Source organism: Chiloscyllium plagiosum, unplaced genomic scaffold (assembly GCF_037043375.1).
Source record: "Chiloscyllium plagiosum isolate Xiang-an unplaced genomic scaffold, Cpla_swu_hap1 HiC_scaffold_46, whole genome shotgun sequence".
In the NCBI taxonomy this organism is placed as follows: Eukaryota; Metazoa; Chordata; class Chondrichthyes; order Orectolobiformes; family Hemiscylliidae; genus Chiloscyllium; species Chiloscyllium plagiosum.
The window spans coordinates 9,000,824-9,017,326 of NW_028270184.1; the positions used below are offsets into that span (position 1 = coordinate 9,000,824).

Here is a 16,503-nt window from a genome sequence, read left to right on the forward strand (position 1 = left end):
TGTCTCTGTGTGCGTGTCTGTGTGTGTGTGTGTGTGTGTGTGTATCTGTGTGTGTCTGTGTGTGTCTGTGTGCGAGTCTGTGTGTGTGTGCATGTCTGTGTGTGTGTGCGTGTCTGTGGGCGTGTATGTGTCTGTGTGTATGCCTGTGTGTGTGTGCGTGTCTGTGCATGTCTGTGTGTGCGTGTCTGTGTGTGTCTGTGTGTGTGTGTCTGTATGTGTGTGCGTGTGTGTGTGCGTGTCTGTGTGTGTGCGTGTGTGTGTGTGCATGTCTGTGTGCGTGTATCTGTGTGTGTCTGAGTGTGTGCATGTCTGTGTGTGTGTGTCTATGTGTGTGCGTGTCTGTTTGTGTCTGTGTGTTAATGTGCATGTCTGTGAGCATGTGTGTGCGTGTGCATGTCTGTGTGCATGTGTCTGCGTGTCTGTGTGTGTGTGCGCATGTATCTGTGCGTCTGCGTGCATGTCTGTGTGTGTATCTGTGTGTGTGTTTGAGAGTGTGTGTGTCTGTGTCTGTGTGAGTGTGCGCGTGTCTGAGTGAGTGACTGTGTGTGTCTGTCTGTGTGTGTGTGCCTGTGTGTGAGCGCATGCGTGTGTGTGTGCCTGTGTGTGTGTGCCTGTATGTGTGTGCGTGTCTATGTGTGTGTGTGTGCATGTCTGTGTGTGGGTGTGTGCGTGTCTGTTTGTGTGTGTTTGTGTGTTAATGTGCATGTCTGTGTGCATGTGTGTGCTTGTGCATGTCTGTGTGCATGTGTCTGCGTGTGTGTGCGTGTCTGTGTGTGTGCGCGCATGTCTCTGTGTGTCTGCGTGCATGTCTGTGTGTGTGTCTGTGTGTGTATCTGTGTGTGTGTCTGAGTGCGTGCATGTCTGTGTGAGTGTCTGTGTGTGTGTGTCTGTGTGTGTGTCTGTGTTTGTGTGTGTGCCTGTGTGTGTGAGAGCGCGCACACACATGTGTGTGCGCATTTGTGTGTTTGTCTGTGTCTGGGTATGTGCTTGGAGGAGGCTCTGGCCTAGTCACTCGAGTTAAGTTCGAGCACAGAGAAAGTCAGGCCTGTTTCTCCTGGAGAGGAGATGCCCTAACAGGAGGGCCCATTCAGACATTCCAAATCATGGGGAGTTTGGTCCGGGCTAATCAAAGGGACAACAGCTTCCCAAGGGGTCAATAGCAACAGGCCTGAGGGCTGAGTGCAGGAGAAGGTTTCAATTTTGTTTTTATGCTGTCCGTCTTTAAGAATTCTTTCACTGGGTGTCGACCAGGGCGGTTCTGTAGGAGAGGCAGGCAGAGGTGGTGGATACCCTTGCCTCACAGGGAACCTATCCACCTCTCTCTTCGTTGGCATTGTCCTTTCCCTCAGACTTCAAAGATAAGGGCCAATGGGGAATGAGAAACCATCATCGGATGATGCAAAAAGCCATCCTTGGGAGGAATATCCCTGTCTGGGCCCACACGTGACTCCAGGCCCAGGGGTCCCAACCGTCCTCTGAAAGGTGAGCTAATCCCTCTGAGGAATGGACAGCAAACGCTGGGGACTGTCCGCATCCCACGGACGAACAGGGAGGTTTGGCATCATCGAACAATGAAGGAGGGAGAACGATGTTCCCCTTCGGTTTAGGGTCCGGGGGGGAAGCACCCCACGCAAGGACATTCCGGTAGGCTCCGGAAAATCTCGAGGGAACGGGAGGACGGAAGTGTGGCCGGCACTGGCGAAGCGAAGACATTGCCCAGAGAGACCAGGATCGAGCTGCCGCCATCTTGTCCGACCATACCATGTGAGGGGAATTGGGTCAATCCTCACGTGGAAAGGACAGGGAACTCCCCTTCCCATAGTCCCCATCAGACGCTCAGCAATGATGGACGGTGCCATCCAATGTCCCAGTATTCGCATGGCCATCGTGGACACCCACCTCATCACCCACCTCATCATACGCATCGGAGTTTTTGTCCAGGTGCTGCCCCCTCCTGCGCTGGATGAAAACTGACACCTGACTCGCACACCGCAAGACTCTCAGCAAGCAACCCAACCAGCACACACAGACTATTGACTTCACTGATGTTTGTTGAAACATAAATATTGGCTCCATGTACTGACCCTCCGACAGTGCGGCACTCCCTCAGCACTGACCCTCCCACAGTGCGGCGCTCCCTCAGTACTGACCCTCCCACAGTGCGGCTCTCCCTCAGTACTGACCCTCTGACAGTGCGGCACTCCCTCAGCACTGACCCTCCGACAGTGCGGCTCTCCCTCAGCACTGACCCTCTGACAGTGCTGCACTCCCTCAGTACTGACCCTCCGACAGTGCTGCACTCCCTCAGTACTGACCCTCCGACAGTGCTGCACTCCCTCAGTACTGACCCTCCGACAGTGCGGCACTCCCTCAGTACTGACCCTCCGACAGTGCAGCACTCCCTCAGTACTGACCGTCCGACAGTGCGGCACTCCCTCAGCACTGACCCTCCGACAGTGCGGCACTCCCTCAGTACTGACCCTCCGACAGTGCAGCACTCCCTCAGTACTGACCCTCCCACAGTGCGGCACTCCCTCAGCACTGACCCTCCGACAGTGCGGCGCTCCCTCCAATGAATCTGTGGGGACTGTGGTATGGGACCCTTATTCCTGTATTTGTTGTGTGGTTTATCCTCGGTGTACTTGACCGTCCCTGACGATCTCAGTCTCTCTGTTTCGCTTCGCTGCAGTCTGTGTTCCGAAATTTCGACGTCGACCACGATGGCTACATCTCCCAGAAGGAGTTCAGCATTATCTCGTCCAACTTCCCCTATCTGGACAGGTTCAGTGTCCTGGATGAGAATCAGTGAGTATCCAGTGCTAGCTTCTCGCTGAATTCCATTGTAACGCAGTTGCCTCGTGTTCACCCTCACCCCTGAACACTACACTCGAGTACTAAGAGGCAATCCTCGTGAATTCAATTGGGTATTCTTGGGAAATACCTTCACTCAATGCATAGGACTCAATGGATTTGGGACTCAGTCCCACAGGGATCTGGGAGAAGGTGGGACTCCTTTAAGTTATTAAATTATCCTGCGATGATATCCTCCAGTCCTCGACTCCCCTGCTCAGGGAAACAACATCTCCACATTGACCCTGTCAAACCCCCCGAAGAATCACGTGTGTTTCAATGTAGTCTCTCATTCTCCCAAACTCCCAGGGAGTTAGGGCCCAAACTACTCAACCTCTCCTCGTAAGGCAGACCTCCAGGCCGGGTTTGACCAAGCGTGGCATCAAGGAGCCCTGGCAAAACTGGATTCAGTGGGCATCAGAGGGCGAACTCTCCGCTTGTTAGAGTCATATCCGGCGCACAGTACGTTTGTCGTGTTTATTGATGGTCAGTCATCTCAGCTCCAGGACATCTCTGCAGGAGTTCCACAGGGGAGTGTCCTGGGCCCAACCATCTTCAGCTGCTTCATCAATGACCTTCCCCTCAATCACACGGTCAGAGATGGGGGATGTTCGCCGATGATAGCACAGTGTTCAGCACCATTCACTGCTCCTCAGATACTGAAGCAGTCTGTGTCCAAATGCAGCAAGGTCTGGGCAATACCCAGGCTTGGGCTGACAATTGGCAGCATTCACGCCGCACAAATGCCAGGCTACAACCATCTCCACAATCTAACCATCGCCCCCTTGACATTCTATGGTGTTACCGTCACTGAATCTAACCATCTCCCCCTTGACATTCAATGGTGTTACCGTCACTGAATCTAACCATCACCCCCTTGACATTCAATGGTGTTACCGTCACTGAATCTAACCATCGCCCCCTTGACATTCAATGGTGTTCCCATCACTGAATCTAACCATCGTCCCCTTGACATTCAATGGTGTTACCATCACTGGATCTAACCATCGCCCCCTTGACATTCAATGGTGTTACCATCACTGAATCTAACCATCACCCCCTTGACATTCAATGGTGTTACCATCACTGAATCTAACCATCACCCCCTTGACATTCAATGGTGTTCCCATCACTGAATCTAACCATCGCCCCCTTGACATTCAATGGTGTTCCCATCACTGAATCTAATCATCGCCCCCTTGACATTCAATGGTGTTACCATCACTGAATCTAACCATCACCCCCTTGACATTCAATGGTGTTACCATCACTGAATCTAACCATCACCCCCTTGACATTCAATGGTGTTACCATCACTGAATCTAACCATCGCCCCCTTGACATTCAATGGTGTTACCATCACTGAATCTAACCATCACCCCCTTGACATTCAATGGTGTTACCATCACTGAATCTAACCATCGCCCCCTTGACATTCAATGGTGTTACCATCACTGAATCTAACCATCACCCCCTTGACATTCAATGGTGTTACCATCACTGAATCTAACCATCACCCCCTTGACATTCAATGGTGTTCCCATCACTGAATCTAACCATCGCCCCCTTGACATTCAATGGTGTTCCCATCACTGAATCTAATCATCGCCCCCTTGACATTCAATGGTGTTACCATCACTGAATCTAACCATCACCCCCTTGACATTCAATGGTGTTCCCATCACTGAATCTAACCATCGCCCCCTTGACATTCAATGGTGTTACCATCACTGAATCTAACCACCGCCCCCTTGACATTCAATGGTGTTACCATCACTGAATCTAACCACCGCCCCCTTGACATTCAATGGTGTTCCCATCACTGAATCTAACCATCGCCCCCTTGACATTCAATGGTGTTACCATCACTGAATCCAACCATCGCCCCCTTGACATTCAATGGTGTTACCATCATTGAATCCAACCATCGCCCCCTTGACATTCAATGGTGTTACCATCACTGAATCTAACCACCGCCCCCTTGACATTCAATGGTGTTACCATCAGTGAATCTAACCATCGCCCCCTTGACATTCAATGGTGTTACCATCAATGAATCTAACCATCGCCCCCTTGACATTCAATGGTGTTACCATCACTGAATCTAACCATCGCCCCCTTGACATTCAGTGGTGTTACCATCACCGAATCCACCACATCCTGAAGGTTGCCATTGACCAGAAACTCAACATTAACACAGCGGCAGGTCAGAGGCTGGGAATCCTGCAGCGAGTAACTCCCCTCCTGACTCACTCCCCCAAAGCCTGTCCCACCGTCGACAAGGCACAAGTCAGGAGGGTGAGGAAACACTCCCCACTTTCCCCTGGATGGGGGGGCAGACCCAACAACACTCGAGAAGCTCGACACCATCCAGGGACAAAGCAGCCCCCCTTCGATTGGCCCCACACCCCCTCCCTCCACCCTCCGACGCTCAGTAGCAGCAGTGTGTACCATCTACAAGACGCACTGCAGCAACTCCCCGAGGCTCCTCAGACAGCACCTTCCAAACCCATGACCAGCCCAGAGACGCCCACAACCAATGAGTGAATGAAAATAAATGACCCTGTGTACCTGGGACTGGCCAAGTGAAGCTCCTGTGGACTGTCAGTATACCTCCCCTTAGATTAGGGGCCCAGAGATGTTCACATTATTCCTGCTATGGTCTGACCAGGACCTTTCACAGTTTCAGTCGAACCTCTCAATGTTTACACTCCAGTCCCTTCAGAATAAAGGCCAGCGTTGGACGGGCCTTCCCTATGACCAGCTAAACGTGGATGCTAGTGTTTTCTGATTCACGGACGAGGACTGCCACACACTCCGTTCGATAGCTTTCTGCAGTCTTTCGCCATTTAAGTAATATTAGGCTCCTCTGTTCTTCCTGTCAAACACTTAACCTGACATTTCCCCCCATTATATTTAACCCACTAAGTTTTACTCACTTAACCCACCTCCATCCATCCGCAATCTCTTTCTCTCATCCTCACCACTTGCTTTCCTGTTTCTGTAACCTCTGCTCGCTTGGGTACTCCCTCCTGTGAGTTGGTAGTGAGCTGTTGGTAGCCATCTCTCCCCCTGTGGCTGCCTTCTCACTCTCCCTCTCTCTCTCTCTGCCGTACAGTGACGGACAGATCAGTCGAGATGAGATGATCACCTACTTCATGCAGGCAAACTCCCTGTTGAACTGCAAGATGGGATTTATTCACAACTTCACAGAGACCACCTATCTGAAACCCACCTACTGCGAGCATTGCAAGAACTTTGTAAGTAACCAGCAACAGCGAGAGCTGGAGCGGGATAGACAGGGAGCACGGGGTAGACAGGGAGCACGGGGTAGACAGGGAGCACGGGGTAGACAGGGAGCACGGGGTAGACAGGGAGCACGGGGTAGACAGGGAGCACAGGGTAGACAGGGAGCACGGGGTAGACAGGGAGCACAGGGTAGACAGGGAGCACAGGGTAGACAGGGAGCACAGGGTAGACAGGGAGCCCGGGACAGACACAGAGGCCAGGACAGACTCAGAGCCTGGGATACTCATGCAATCCGAGGTAGACACAGGGCCCAGTATAGACCATTTTTATTACAATGCTCCCTCCGTACTGACCCTCTGACAGTGCGGCGCTCCCTCAGTACTGACCCTCCGACAGTGTGGCACTCCCTCAGTACTGACCCTCTGACAGTGCGGCGCTCCCTCAGTACTGACCCTCCGACAGTGCGGCACTCCCTCAGAACTGACCCTCCGACAGTGCGGCACTCCCTCAGTACTGACCCTCCGACAGTGCGGCGCTCCCTCAGTACTGACCCTCCGACAGTGCGGCACTCCCTCAGTACTGACCCTCCGACAGTGCAGCACTCCCTCAGTACTGACCCGCCGACAGTGCGGCGCTCCCTCAATACTGACCCTCCGACAGTGCAGCACTCCCTCAGTACTGACCCTCCGACAGTGCAGCACTCCCTCAGTACTGACCCTCCGACAGTGCGGCACTCCCTCAATACTGACCCTCCGACAGTGCAGCACTCCCTCAGTACTGACCCTCTGACAGTGCAGCACTCCCTCAGTACTGACCCTCTGACAGTGCAGCACTCCCTCAGTACTGACCCTCCGACAGTGCGGCACTCCCTCAGTACTGACCCTCCGACAGTGCAGCACTCCCTCAGTACTGACCCTCCGACAGTGCAGCACTCCCTCAGTACTGACCCTCCGACAGTGCAGCACTCCCTCAGCACTGACCCTCTGACAGTGCGGCACTCCCTCAGTACTGACCCGCCGACAGTGCGGCGCTCCCTCAGCACTGACCCTCTGACAGTGCGGCACTCCCTCAGCACTGACCCTCCGACAGTGCGGCACTCCCTCAGCACTGACCCTCTGACAGTGCCCACTCCCTCAGTACTGACCCTCTGACAGTGCGGCACTCCCTCAGCACTGACCTTCCGACAGTGCGGCACTCCCTCAGTACTGACCCTCCGACGGTGTGGCAATCCCTCAGTACTGACCCTCCAACAGTGCAGCACTCCCTCAGTACTGACCCTCCGACAGTGCAGCACTCCCTCAGTACTGACCCTCCGACAGTGAGGCACTCCCTCAGTACTGACCCTCCGACAGTGCAGCACTCCCTCAGTACTGACCCTCCGACAGTGCGGCACTCCCTCAGTACTGACCCTCTGACAGTGCGGCACTCCCTCAGTATTGACTCTCCGACAGTGCCGCACTCCCTCAGTACTGACCCTCGGACAGTGCGGCACTCCCTCAGTACTGACCCTCTGACAGTGCGGCACTCCCTCAGTATTGACTCTCCGACAGTGCCGCACTCCCTCAGTACTGACCCTCGGACAGTGCCTCTGTATGCGGGGAGCTGGCTGCTGATTGGTGGAGTGTGTGTTGACTCCACGGGCCTCGGTGTCTGTGTGAATGCTGTGACCACTCTGAGCAGTGACTGAGGTCGGGCGGTTTGCCTTCTCAACCTGCTCCCAGGTAACAAACTCTGAACTGCCTCTCATTGTGGTTCAGCGTTGCGAGTTGGAAATGGAGTTAATTTTCCGGAGTTGCTGTCTGAGGGAGCCTGTGTTAGTATAGTTACTCCTTCCCAGTCTGCAGTGTTGACTTAGCTCCACCCCACGGCCTGACTGGAGTAATTCTCTGTGACAGGCTTGTGTTGATGTGATATTGCGTCCTCACTCAGTCACTGTTGTTTCCCCTCTTTGTTATTCTGGACTGACCTACTTTCATTTCCTTAATTTCAGATTTGGGGTCTGTATAAACAAGGCTACAAGTGCAGAGGTAAGTGTTAATCTCTATCAGCAGCTGGAGGTCCTTATATCCCTCTGTCTGTACATGTGTGTCTTTGTGAGAGTGAGTCTGTGTGTACATGTGCGTTCTTGCGAGAGTGAGTCTGTCTGTACATGTGTGTCTTTGTAAGAGTGAGTCTCTCTGTACATGTGTGTCATTGTGAGAGTGAGTCTGTGTGTACATGTGTGTCCTTATGAGAGTGTGTCTGTCTGTACATGTGTGCCTTTGTGAGAGTGAGTCTGTGCGTACATGTGTGTCTTTGTGAGAGTGAGTCTGTCTGTACATGTGTGTCTTTGTGAGAGTGAGTCTGTGTGTACATGTGTGTCTTTGTGAGAGTGAGTCTGTCTGTACGCGTGTGCCTTTGTGAGAGTGAGTCTGTCTGTACATGTGTGTCTTTGTGAGAGTGAGTCTCTGTGTACGTGTGTCTTTGTGAGAGGGAGTCTGTGTGTACATGTGTGTCTTTGTGGGAAGTGAGTGTATGTGTACATGTGTGTCTTTGTGGGAAGTGAGTGTGTGTGTGTACATGTGTGTCTTTGTGAGAGTGAGTCTGTGTGTACATGTGTGTCTTTGTGAGAGTGAGTCTGTCTGTACATGTGTGTCTTTGTGAGTGGGAGTCTGTGTGTACATGTGTGTCTTTGTGAGTGGGAGTCTGTCTGTACATGTGTGTCTTTGTGAGAGGGAGTCTGTGTGTACGTGTGTCTTTGTGAGAATGAGTCTGTCTGTACATGTGTGTCTTTGTGAGAGGGAGTCTGTGTGTACATGTGTCTTTGTGAGAGTGAGTCTGTCTGTACATGTGTGTCTTTGTGAGAGGGAGTCTCTGTGTACGTGTGTCTTTGTGAGAGGGAGTCTGTGTCTACATGTGTGTCTTTGTGGGAAGTGAGTGTATGTGTACATGTGTGTCTTTGTGGGAAGTGAGTGTGTGTGTGTACATGTGTGTCTTTGTGAGAGTGAGTCTGTGTGTACGTGTGTCTTTGTGAGAGTGAGTCTGTCTGTACATGTGTGTCTTTGTGAGTGGGAGTCTGTGTGTACATGTGTGTCTTTGTGAGTGGGAGTCTGTCTGTACATGTGTGTCTTTGTGAGAGGGAGTCTGTGTGTACGTGTGTCTTTGTGAGAGTGAGTCTGTGTGTACGTGTGTCTTTGTGAGAATGAGTCTGTCTGTACATGTGTGTCTTTGTGAGAGGGAGTCTCTGTGTACGTGTGTCTTTGTGAGAGGGAGTCTGTGTGTACATGTGTCTTTGTGAGAGTGAGTCTGTCTGTACATGTGTGTCTTTGTGAGAGGGAGTCTCTGTGTACGTGTGTCTTTGTGAGAGGGAGTCTGTGTGTACATGTGTCTTTGTGAGAGTGAGTCTGTCTGTACATGTGTGTCTTTGTGAGAGGGATTCTGTCTGTACATGTGTGTCTTTGTGAGAGGGAGTCTCTGTGTACGTGTGTCTTTGTGAGAGTGAGTCTGTCTGTACATGTGTGTCTTTGTGAGAGGGAGTCTCTGTGTACGTGTGTCTTTGTGAGAGGGAGTCTGTGTGTACGTGTGTGTCTTTGTGAGAGGGAGTCTCTGTGTACGTGTGTCTTTGTGAGAGGGAGTCTGTGTGTACGTGTGTCTTTGTGAGAGTGAGTCTGTCTGTACATGTGTGTCTTTGTGAGAGGGAGTCTGTGTGTACGTGTGTGTCTTTGTGAGAGGGAGTCTCTGTGTACGTGTGTCTTTGTGAGAGGGAGTCTGTGTGTATGTGTGTCTTTGTGAGAGTGAGTCTGTCTGTACATGTGTGTCTTTGTGAGAGTGAGTCTGTCTGTACATGTGTGTCTTTGTGAGAGGGAGTCTCTGTGTACGTGTGTCTTTGTGAGAGGGAGTCTGTGTGTACGTGTGTCTTTGTGAGAGTGAGTCTGTCTGTACATGTGTGTCTTTGTGAGAGTGAGTCTGTGTGTACATGTGTGTCTTTGTGAGTGGGAGTCTGTCTGTACGCGTGTGTCTTTGTGAGAGTGAGTCTCTGTGTACGTGTGTCTTTGTGAGAGGGAGTCTGTGTGTACGTGTGTCTTTGTGAGAGTGAGTCTGTCTGTACATGTGTGTCTTTGTGAGAGTGAGTCTGTCTGTACATGTGTGTCTTTGTGAGAGTGAGTCTGTGTGTACGTGTGTCTTTGTGAGAGTGAGTCTGTCTGTACGCGTGTGTCTTTGTGAGAGTGAGTCTCTGTGTACGTGTGTCTTTGTGAGAGGGAGTCTGTGTGTACGTGTGTCTTTGTGAGAGTGAGTCTGTCTGTACATGTGTGTCTTTGTGAGAGTGAGTCTGTGTGTACGTGTGTGTCTTTGTGAGAGGGAGTCTCTGTGTACGTGTGTCTTTGTGAGAGGGAGTCTGTGTGTACGTGTGTCTTTGTGAGAGTGAGTCTGTCTGTACATGTGTGTCTTTGTGAGAGTGAGTCTGTCTGTACATGTGTGTCTTTGTGAGAGGGAGTCTCTGTGTACGTGTGTCTTTGTGAGAGGGAGTCTGTGTGTACGTGTGTCTTTGTGAGAGTGAGTCTGTCTGTACATGTGTGTCTTTGTGAGAGTGAGTCTGTGTGTACATGTGTGTCTTTGTGAGTGGGAGTCTGTCTGTACGCGTGTGTCTTTGTGAGAGTGAGTCTCTGTGTACGTGTGTCTTTGTGAGAGGGAGTCTGTGTGTACGTGTGTCTTTGTGAGAGTGAGTCTGTCTGTACATGTGTGTCTTTGTGAGAGTGAGTCTGTGTGTATGTGTGTGTCTTTGTGAGAGGGAGTCTCTGTGTACGTGTGTCTTTGTGAGAGTGAGTCTGTCTGTACATGTGTGTCTTTGTGAGAGTGAGTCTGTGTGTACGTGTGTCTTTGTGAGAGTGAGTCTATGTGTACGTGTGTCTTTGTGAGAGTGAGTCTGTCTGTACATGTGTGTCTTTGTGAGAGTGAGTCTGTGTGTACGTGTGTCTTTGTGAGAGTGAGTCTGTCTGTACGCGTGTGTCTTTGTGAGAGTGAGTCTCTGTGTACGTGTGTCTTTGTGAGAGGGAGTCTGTGTGTACGTGTGTCTTTGTGAGAGTGAGTCTGTCTGTACATGTGTGTCTTTGTGAGAGTGAGTCTGTGTGTATGTGTGTGTCTTTGTGAGAGGGAGTCTCTGTGTACGTGTGTCTTTGTGAGAGGGAGTCTGTGTGTACGTGTGTCTTTGTGAGAGTGAGTCTGTCTGTACATGTGTGTCTTTGTGAGAGGGATTCTGTGTGTACGTGTGTCTTTGTGAGAGTGAGTCTGTGTGTACGTGTGTGTCTTTGTGAGAGTGAGTCTGTGTGTACATGTGTGTCTTTGTGAGATTGAGTCTGTGCGTTTGTGCATGCCGGTTTTGTGAGAGTGTGTGTGTGTGTTTGTGAGTTGATGTGGGGATGCATTCGCAAGTGAGAGTGACGCTGTGTATGTGCTGGTCTGGGTGAGTATTCTTAGAATCCTACAGTTTTGAAACTGGTCCTCTGAAGAGTAACCCACCCTTACCTGATTACTCTACATTTACCCCTGATGAATGCACTTTACCTAAACTATGGGACAATTTAGCACAGCCAATCCACCCTAACCTGCACATCCCTGGGCACTATGGGACAATGTAGCACGGCCAATCCACCCTAACCTGCACATCCCTGGGCACTATGGGACAATTTAGCACGGCCAATCCACCCTAACCTGCACATCCCTGGGCACTATGGGACAATTTAGCACAGCCAATCCACCCTAACCTACACATCCCTGGGCACTACGGGACAATTTAGCACGACCAATCCACCCTAACCTGCACATCCCTGGGCACTATGGGACAATTTAGCACGACCAATCCACCCTAACCTGCACATCCCTGGGCACTATGGGACAATTTAGCACGGCCAATCCACCCTAACCTGCACATCCCTGGGCACTATGGGACAATTTAGCACGGCCAATCCACCCTAACCTGCACATCCCTGGGCACTATGGGACAATTTAGCACGGCCAATCCACCCTAACCTGCACATCCCTGGGCACTATGGGACAATTTAGCACGGCCAATCCACCCTAACCTGCACATCCCTGGGCACTATGGGACAATTTAGCACGGCCAATCCACCCTAACCTGCACATCCCTGGGCACTATGGGACAATTTAGCACGGCCAATCCACCCTAACCTGCATATCCCTGGGCACTATGGGACAATTTAGCACGGCCAATCCACCCTAACCTGCACATCCCTGGGCACTATGGGACAATTTAGCACGGCCAATCCACCCTAACCTGCACATCCCTGGGCACTATGGGACAATTTAGCACAGCCAATCCACCCTAACCTGCACATCCCTGGGCACTATGGGACAATTTAGCACGGCCAATCCACCCTAACCTGCACATCCCTGGGCACTATGGGACAATTTAGCACGGCCAATCCACCCTAACCTGCATATCCCTGGGCACTGTGGGACAATTTAGCACGGCCAATCCACCCTAACCTGCACATCTTTGGACTGTGGGTGGGAACCCCAGCAGACACGGGGTGGGGTGGGGGAACTTGCAAACTTTACACAGACTGTCACCCGAGCGTGGGATTGAACCTGCGTCCCTGGCGCCGTGAGGCATCAGTGCTAACCACTGAGACACCGTGAGTTTTTGTGTGAGTATTTATGTTGATGTGAGTAAGTGTGTGTTGATGTGTTAGAGAGAGTGTGTTGATATTTTTGAGAGTGTGTTAGAATGTGTGTTGGTGAGGGCGAATGTGTGTGTGAGTGTGCCTTTGTGGTGAGTTTGTGGATGAGTATGAGTGTGTGTGTGTGATTTTGCCTGTGCAGTGAGTGTGTGGGTGAGTGTGAGTGTGTATGGGTGTGTGTGCCTGTGCGGTGAGTGTGTGGATGAGTGAGTGTGTGTGTGTGTGTGTGTTTGTCTGTACTGTGAGTGGGTGGATGAGTGTGAGTGTGTGTGTGTGTGCTTGCCTGTGCGGTGAGTGTGTGGGTGAGTGTGTGTGTTTGCCTGTGTGGTGAGTGTGTGGGTGAATGTGAGTGTGTGCGCGTTTGCCTATGCGGTGAGTGTGAGTGTGTTTGCCTATGTGGTCAGTGTGTGTGTGTGTTTGCCTGTGCGGTGAGTGTGAGTGTGTGTGTGTGCTTGCCTGTGTGGTGTGTGGGTGAGTGTGAGTGTTTGTGTGTGTTTGCCTGTTCGGTGAGTCTGTGGGTGAGTGTGAGTGCGTGTGCGTTTGCCTGTGAGGTGAGTGTGTGGGTGAATGTGAGTGTGTGTGTTTGCCTGTGTGGTGAGTGTGAGTGTGTGTGTGTGTGTTTGCCTGTGTGGGTGAGTGTGATTGTTTGTGTGTGATTGCCTTTGCAGTGAGCCTGTTGGTGAGTGTGAGTGTTTGCCTGTTCGGTGAGTCTGTGGGTGAGTGTGAGTGTGTGAGTGCGTGTGCGTTTGCCTGTTCGGTGAGTCTGTGGGTGAGTGTGAGTGTGTGAGTGCGTGTGCGTTTGCCTGTTCGGTGAGTGTGTGGGTGAGTCTGAGTGTGTGTGTGTGTTTGTCTGTGCGGTGAGTGTGTGGGTGTGTGTGTGCGAGTGTGTTTGCCTGTGTGGTGAGTCTGTGGGTGAGTGTGCATGTGCGTTTGCCTGTGAGGGAGTGTGTGGGTGAGTGTGTGTGTGTGTTTGCCATTGTGGTGAGTATGAGTGTGTGTGTTTGCCTGTGCAGTGAGTCTGTGGGTGAGTGTGAGAGTGTGAGTGTGTTTGCCGTTGCGGTGAGTGTGACTGTGTGTGTTTGCCTGTGCAGTGAGTCTGTAGGTGAGTGTGTTTGCCTGTGCGGTGAGTCTGTGGGTGAGTATGTGTGTGTGTGTTTGCCTGTGCAGTGAGTCTGTGTGTGTTTGCCTGTGCGGTGAGCATGTGGGTGAGTGAGTGTGAGCGGGTGTTTGCCATTGCGGTGAGTGAGAGTGTGTGTGTTTGCCTATGCAGTGAGCATATGGGTGAGTGTGAGTTTGCCTGTGTGGTGTGTCTGTGGGTGAGTTTGAGTGTGTTTGCCTGTGCAGTGAGTCTGTGTGTGTGCCTGTGTGGTGAGTGTGTGGGTGAGAGTGAGTGTGTGTGTGTTTGCCTGTGTGGTTAGACTGCCTCCTGCTGGCTGACCCTCTGTCTCGCTCTGTTCTCTCTGCAGCCTGTGGGATTAGCTGCCACAAACAATGCAAGAGCCTGTTAGTGGTCGAGTGTCGAAAACGCACCAAGAGTATCAGCCTGGACAGTCCCACCCCCTCCCTCAGGAGATCCTTCAGCTTCCCCGTCACAAACTCCAGCCCCGACACCTGCAATACAGGTGAGCTGGTGCTGACAGGTTACCTGTCAGGCACACAAGCGCACACACACACACGCACACACAGTCACAGACACACACACAGAGGTACAGACGCGTACACACACACAGGACAGACACATGCATGCACACACATGCGCGCACACACACGCACAGACACACACAGAGGCACACACACACACACCAAGGCGCACTCACACAGACACAGGCACACACTGACATGCACACACACACAGACCGAAGCGCGCACACACAGGCACACACAGGCACACACAGACATACACACACACACAAAGAGGCACACACACACACGGGGCACACACACACACAGACATACACATACACACAGAGGTACAGACGCGTGCATGTGCACACACACACAGACACATGCACGCACACACACACACACACAAAACAGGCAGGATCATACATTCAAACACAGATACATATAGCCACATGTTCCATCTAAGATGGTGGTGGGTTTGGAAGGTGCTGTCTGAGGAGCCTCGGGGAGTTGCTGCAGTGCGTCTTGTAGATGGTACACACTGCTGCTACTGAGCGGAGGGGGGGGGGTGGAGGGAGGGGGTGTGGGGCCAATCGAGCGGGGGGCTGCTCTGTCCCTGGATGGGAGCGTGGTCGGAGCCCCTCCCTCGCCCAGGGGCAAGTGGGGAGGATTCCACCATTGCCGATGGCGGACAGGCTTTGGGGAGTCCCGACATATTTTCAAACAGGAGGCAGAAGGGAGACAATGGGAGGCGAGGTTTCGGGAGGGCGACCTCGGGGTACAGTCAGAGACTGACGAGGAGGGGGAAAACAAAATCCCTGGAGTTCGGGGCGTGGTGACGAACGGAAGGGGCGCTGTTCCTCCAGCTGAAGCAGAACGTGGAGCTGGAGAGGGAGCAGTGATTTATAAACTACATTAGAAACGAAACACATTCAGTTATTGAGCCTGAGCAGTCAAGTGTTTGAATTTAAGACTCACAAGGCAGAAGGTATTTTTGTAAATCTATTGTAGTTGGTAGGGGAGGGTTACATGCATTTTGCTTTGTGCGGATCTGATTTTAGTTTGACCTTTCACACAAATGACAGGAAGTAGGTTATCCCAGAGCAGGAAGACGGTGCTAATGCTGAGTTTGACAGCAAAATGTACGTTGGTTTTTTTCGTCCCCCCCCCCCCCCCCAGGCGATTTCTGGGTCGGTCGGTTGTTAAAGGGACAGAAATGGTTTCCAACAGGGTGCTGTGTGCTTCCAATCAGATGTGGGAGATCAGGGAGGACTTGAAACCGCCTGGAGACTGCGTCTGCAGGACGTGTGTTTGGATACGGATCCCACTACACCGCAGTGAACGCCTGGAGGGGCAGTTAGAGCTAATAAGAAGCACGAAGTCACAGGGTGTGATAGACGGGAGTTTCAGGAAGGTGGAGATACAATCAGGTAGATGGGTGATTGCTAGGAATGGGAGGAGAGAAGGGCAAGTAATGTAGGAGGAACGTACTCTGCTTATTCCCATCTCAAACACGTAGGTCTTTAAGACACTGTAGGTGACACTAACCCACTGTCAGTGCAGCACTCCCTCAGTACCGACCCTCCGACAGTGCGGCACTCCCTCAGTACCGACCCTCCGACAGTGCGGCACTCCCTCAGTACTGACCCTCTGACAGTGCGGCACTCCCTCAGTACCGACCCTCCGACAGTGCGGCACTCCCTAAGTACTGACCCTCCGACAGTGCAGCACTCCCTCAGCACTGACCCTCTGACAGTGCGGCACTCCCTCAGTACTGACCCTCTGACAGTGAAGCACTACCTCAGTACTGACCCTCCGACAGTACTCCACTCCCTCAGCACTGACCCTCTGACAGTGCGGCACTCGCTCAGTACTGACCCTCCGACAGTGCGGCACTCCCTCAGTACTGACCCTCCGACAGTGCGGCACTCCCTCAGTACTGACCCTCTGGCAGTGCGGTACCCCCTCAGCACTGACCCTCCGACAGTGCGGCACTCCCTCAGCACTGACCCTCCGACAGTGCGGCGCTCCCTCAGCACTTACCCTCTGAAAGTGCGGCACTACCTCAGTACTGACCCTCTGACAGTGCGGCACTCCCTCAGTA

General features: G+C 52.2%; 1 protein-coding gene across 5 annotated transcripts in view; it reads left to right on the forward strand.

Moving 5' to 3' along the window:
* Nucleotides 1-16,503, forward strand: part of LOC122546658 (RAS guanyl-releasing protein 2-like) — a 129,882-nt gene that overhangs the window by 104,799 nt on the left and 8,580 nt on the right. For 4 of the 5 annotated variants that reach the window (XM_087983696.1, XM_087983695.1, XM_087983692.1 and 1 more), the window contains 4 exons: nucleotides 2,690-2,805; nucleotides 5,969-6,110; nucleotides 8,090-8,126; nucleotides 14,243-14,398. In XM_087983696.1, the coding sequence (XP_087839822.1) occupies nucleotides 2,690-2,805; nucleotides 5,969-6,110; nucleotides 8,090-8,126; nucleotides 14,243-14,398 (451 nt within the window). Of the gene's footprint in view, nucleotides 1-2,689; nucleotides 2,810-5,968; nucleotides 6,111-8,089; nucleotides 8,127-14,242; nucleotides 14,399-16,503 lie in introns of those variants that run through there. The other variant, XM_087983694.1, reaches the window with a different exon arrangement.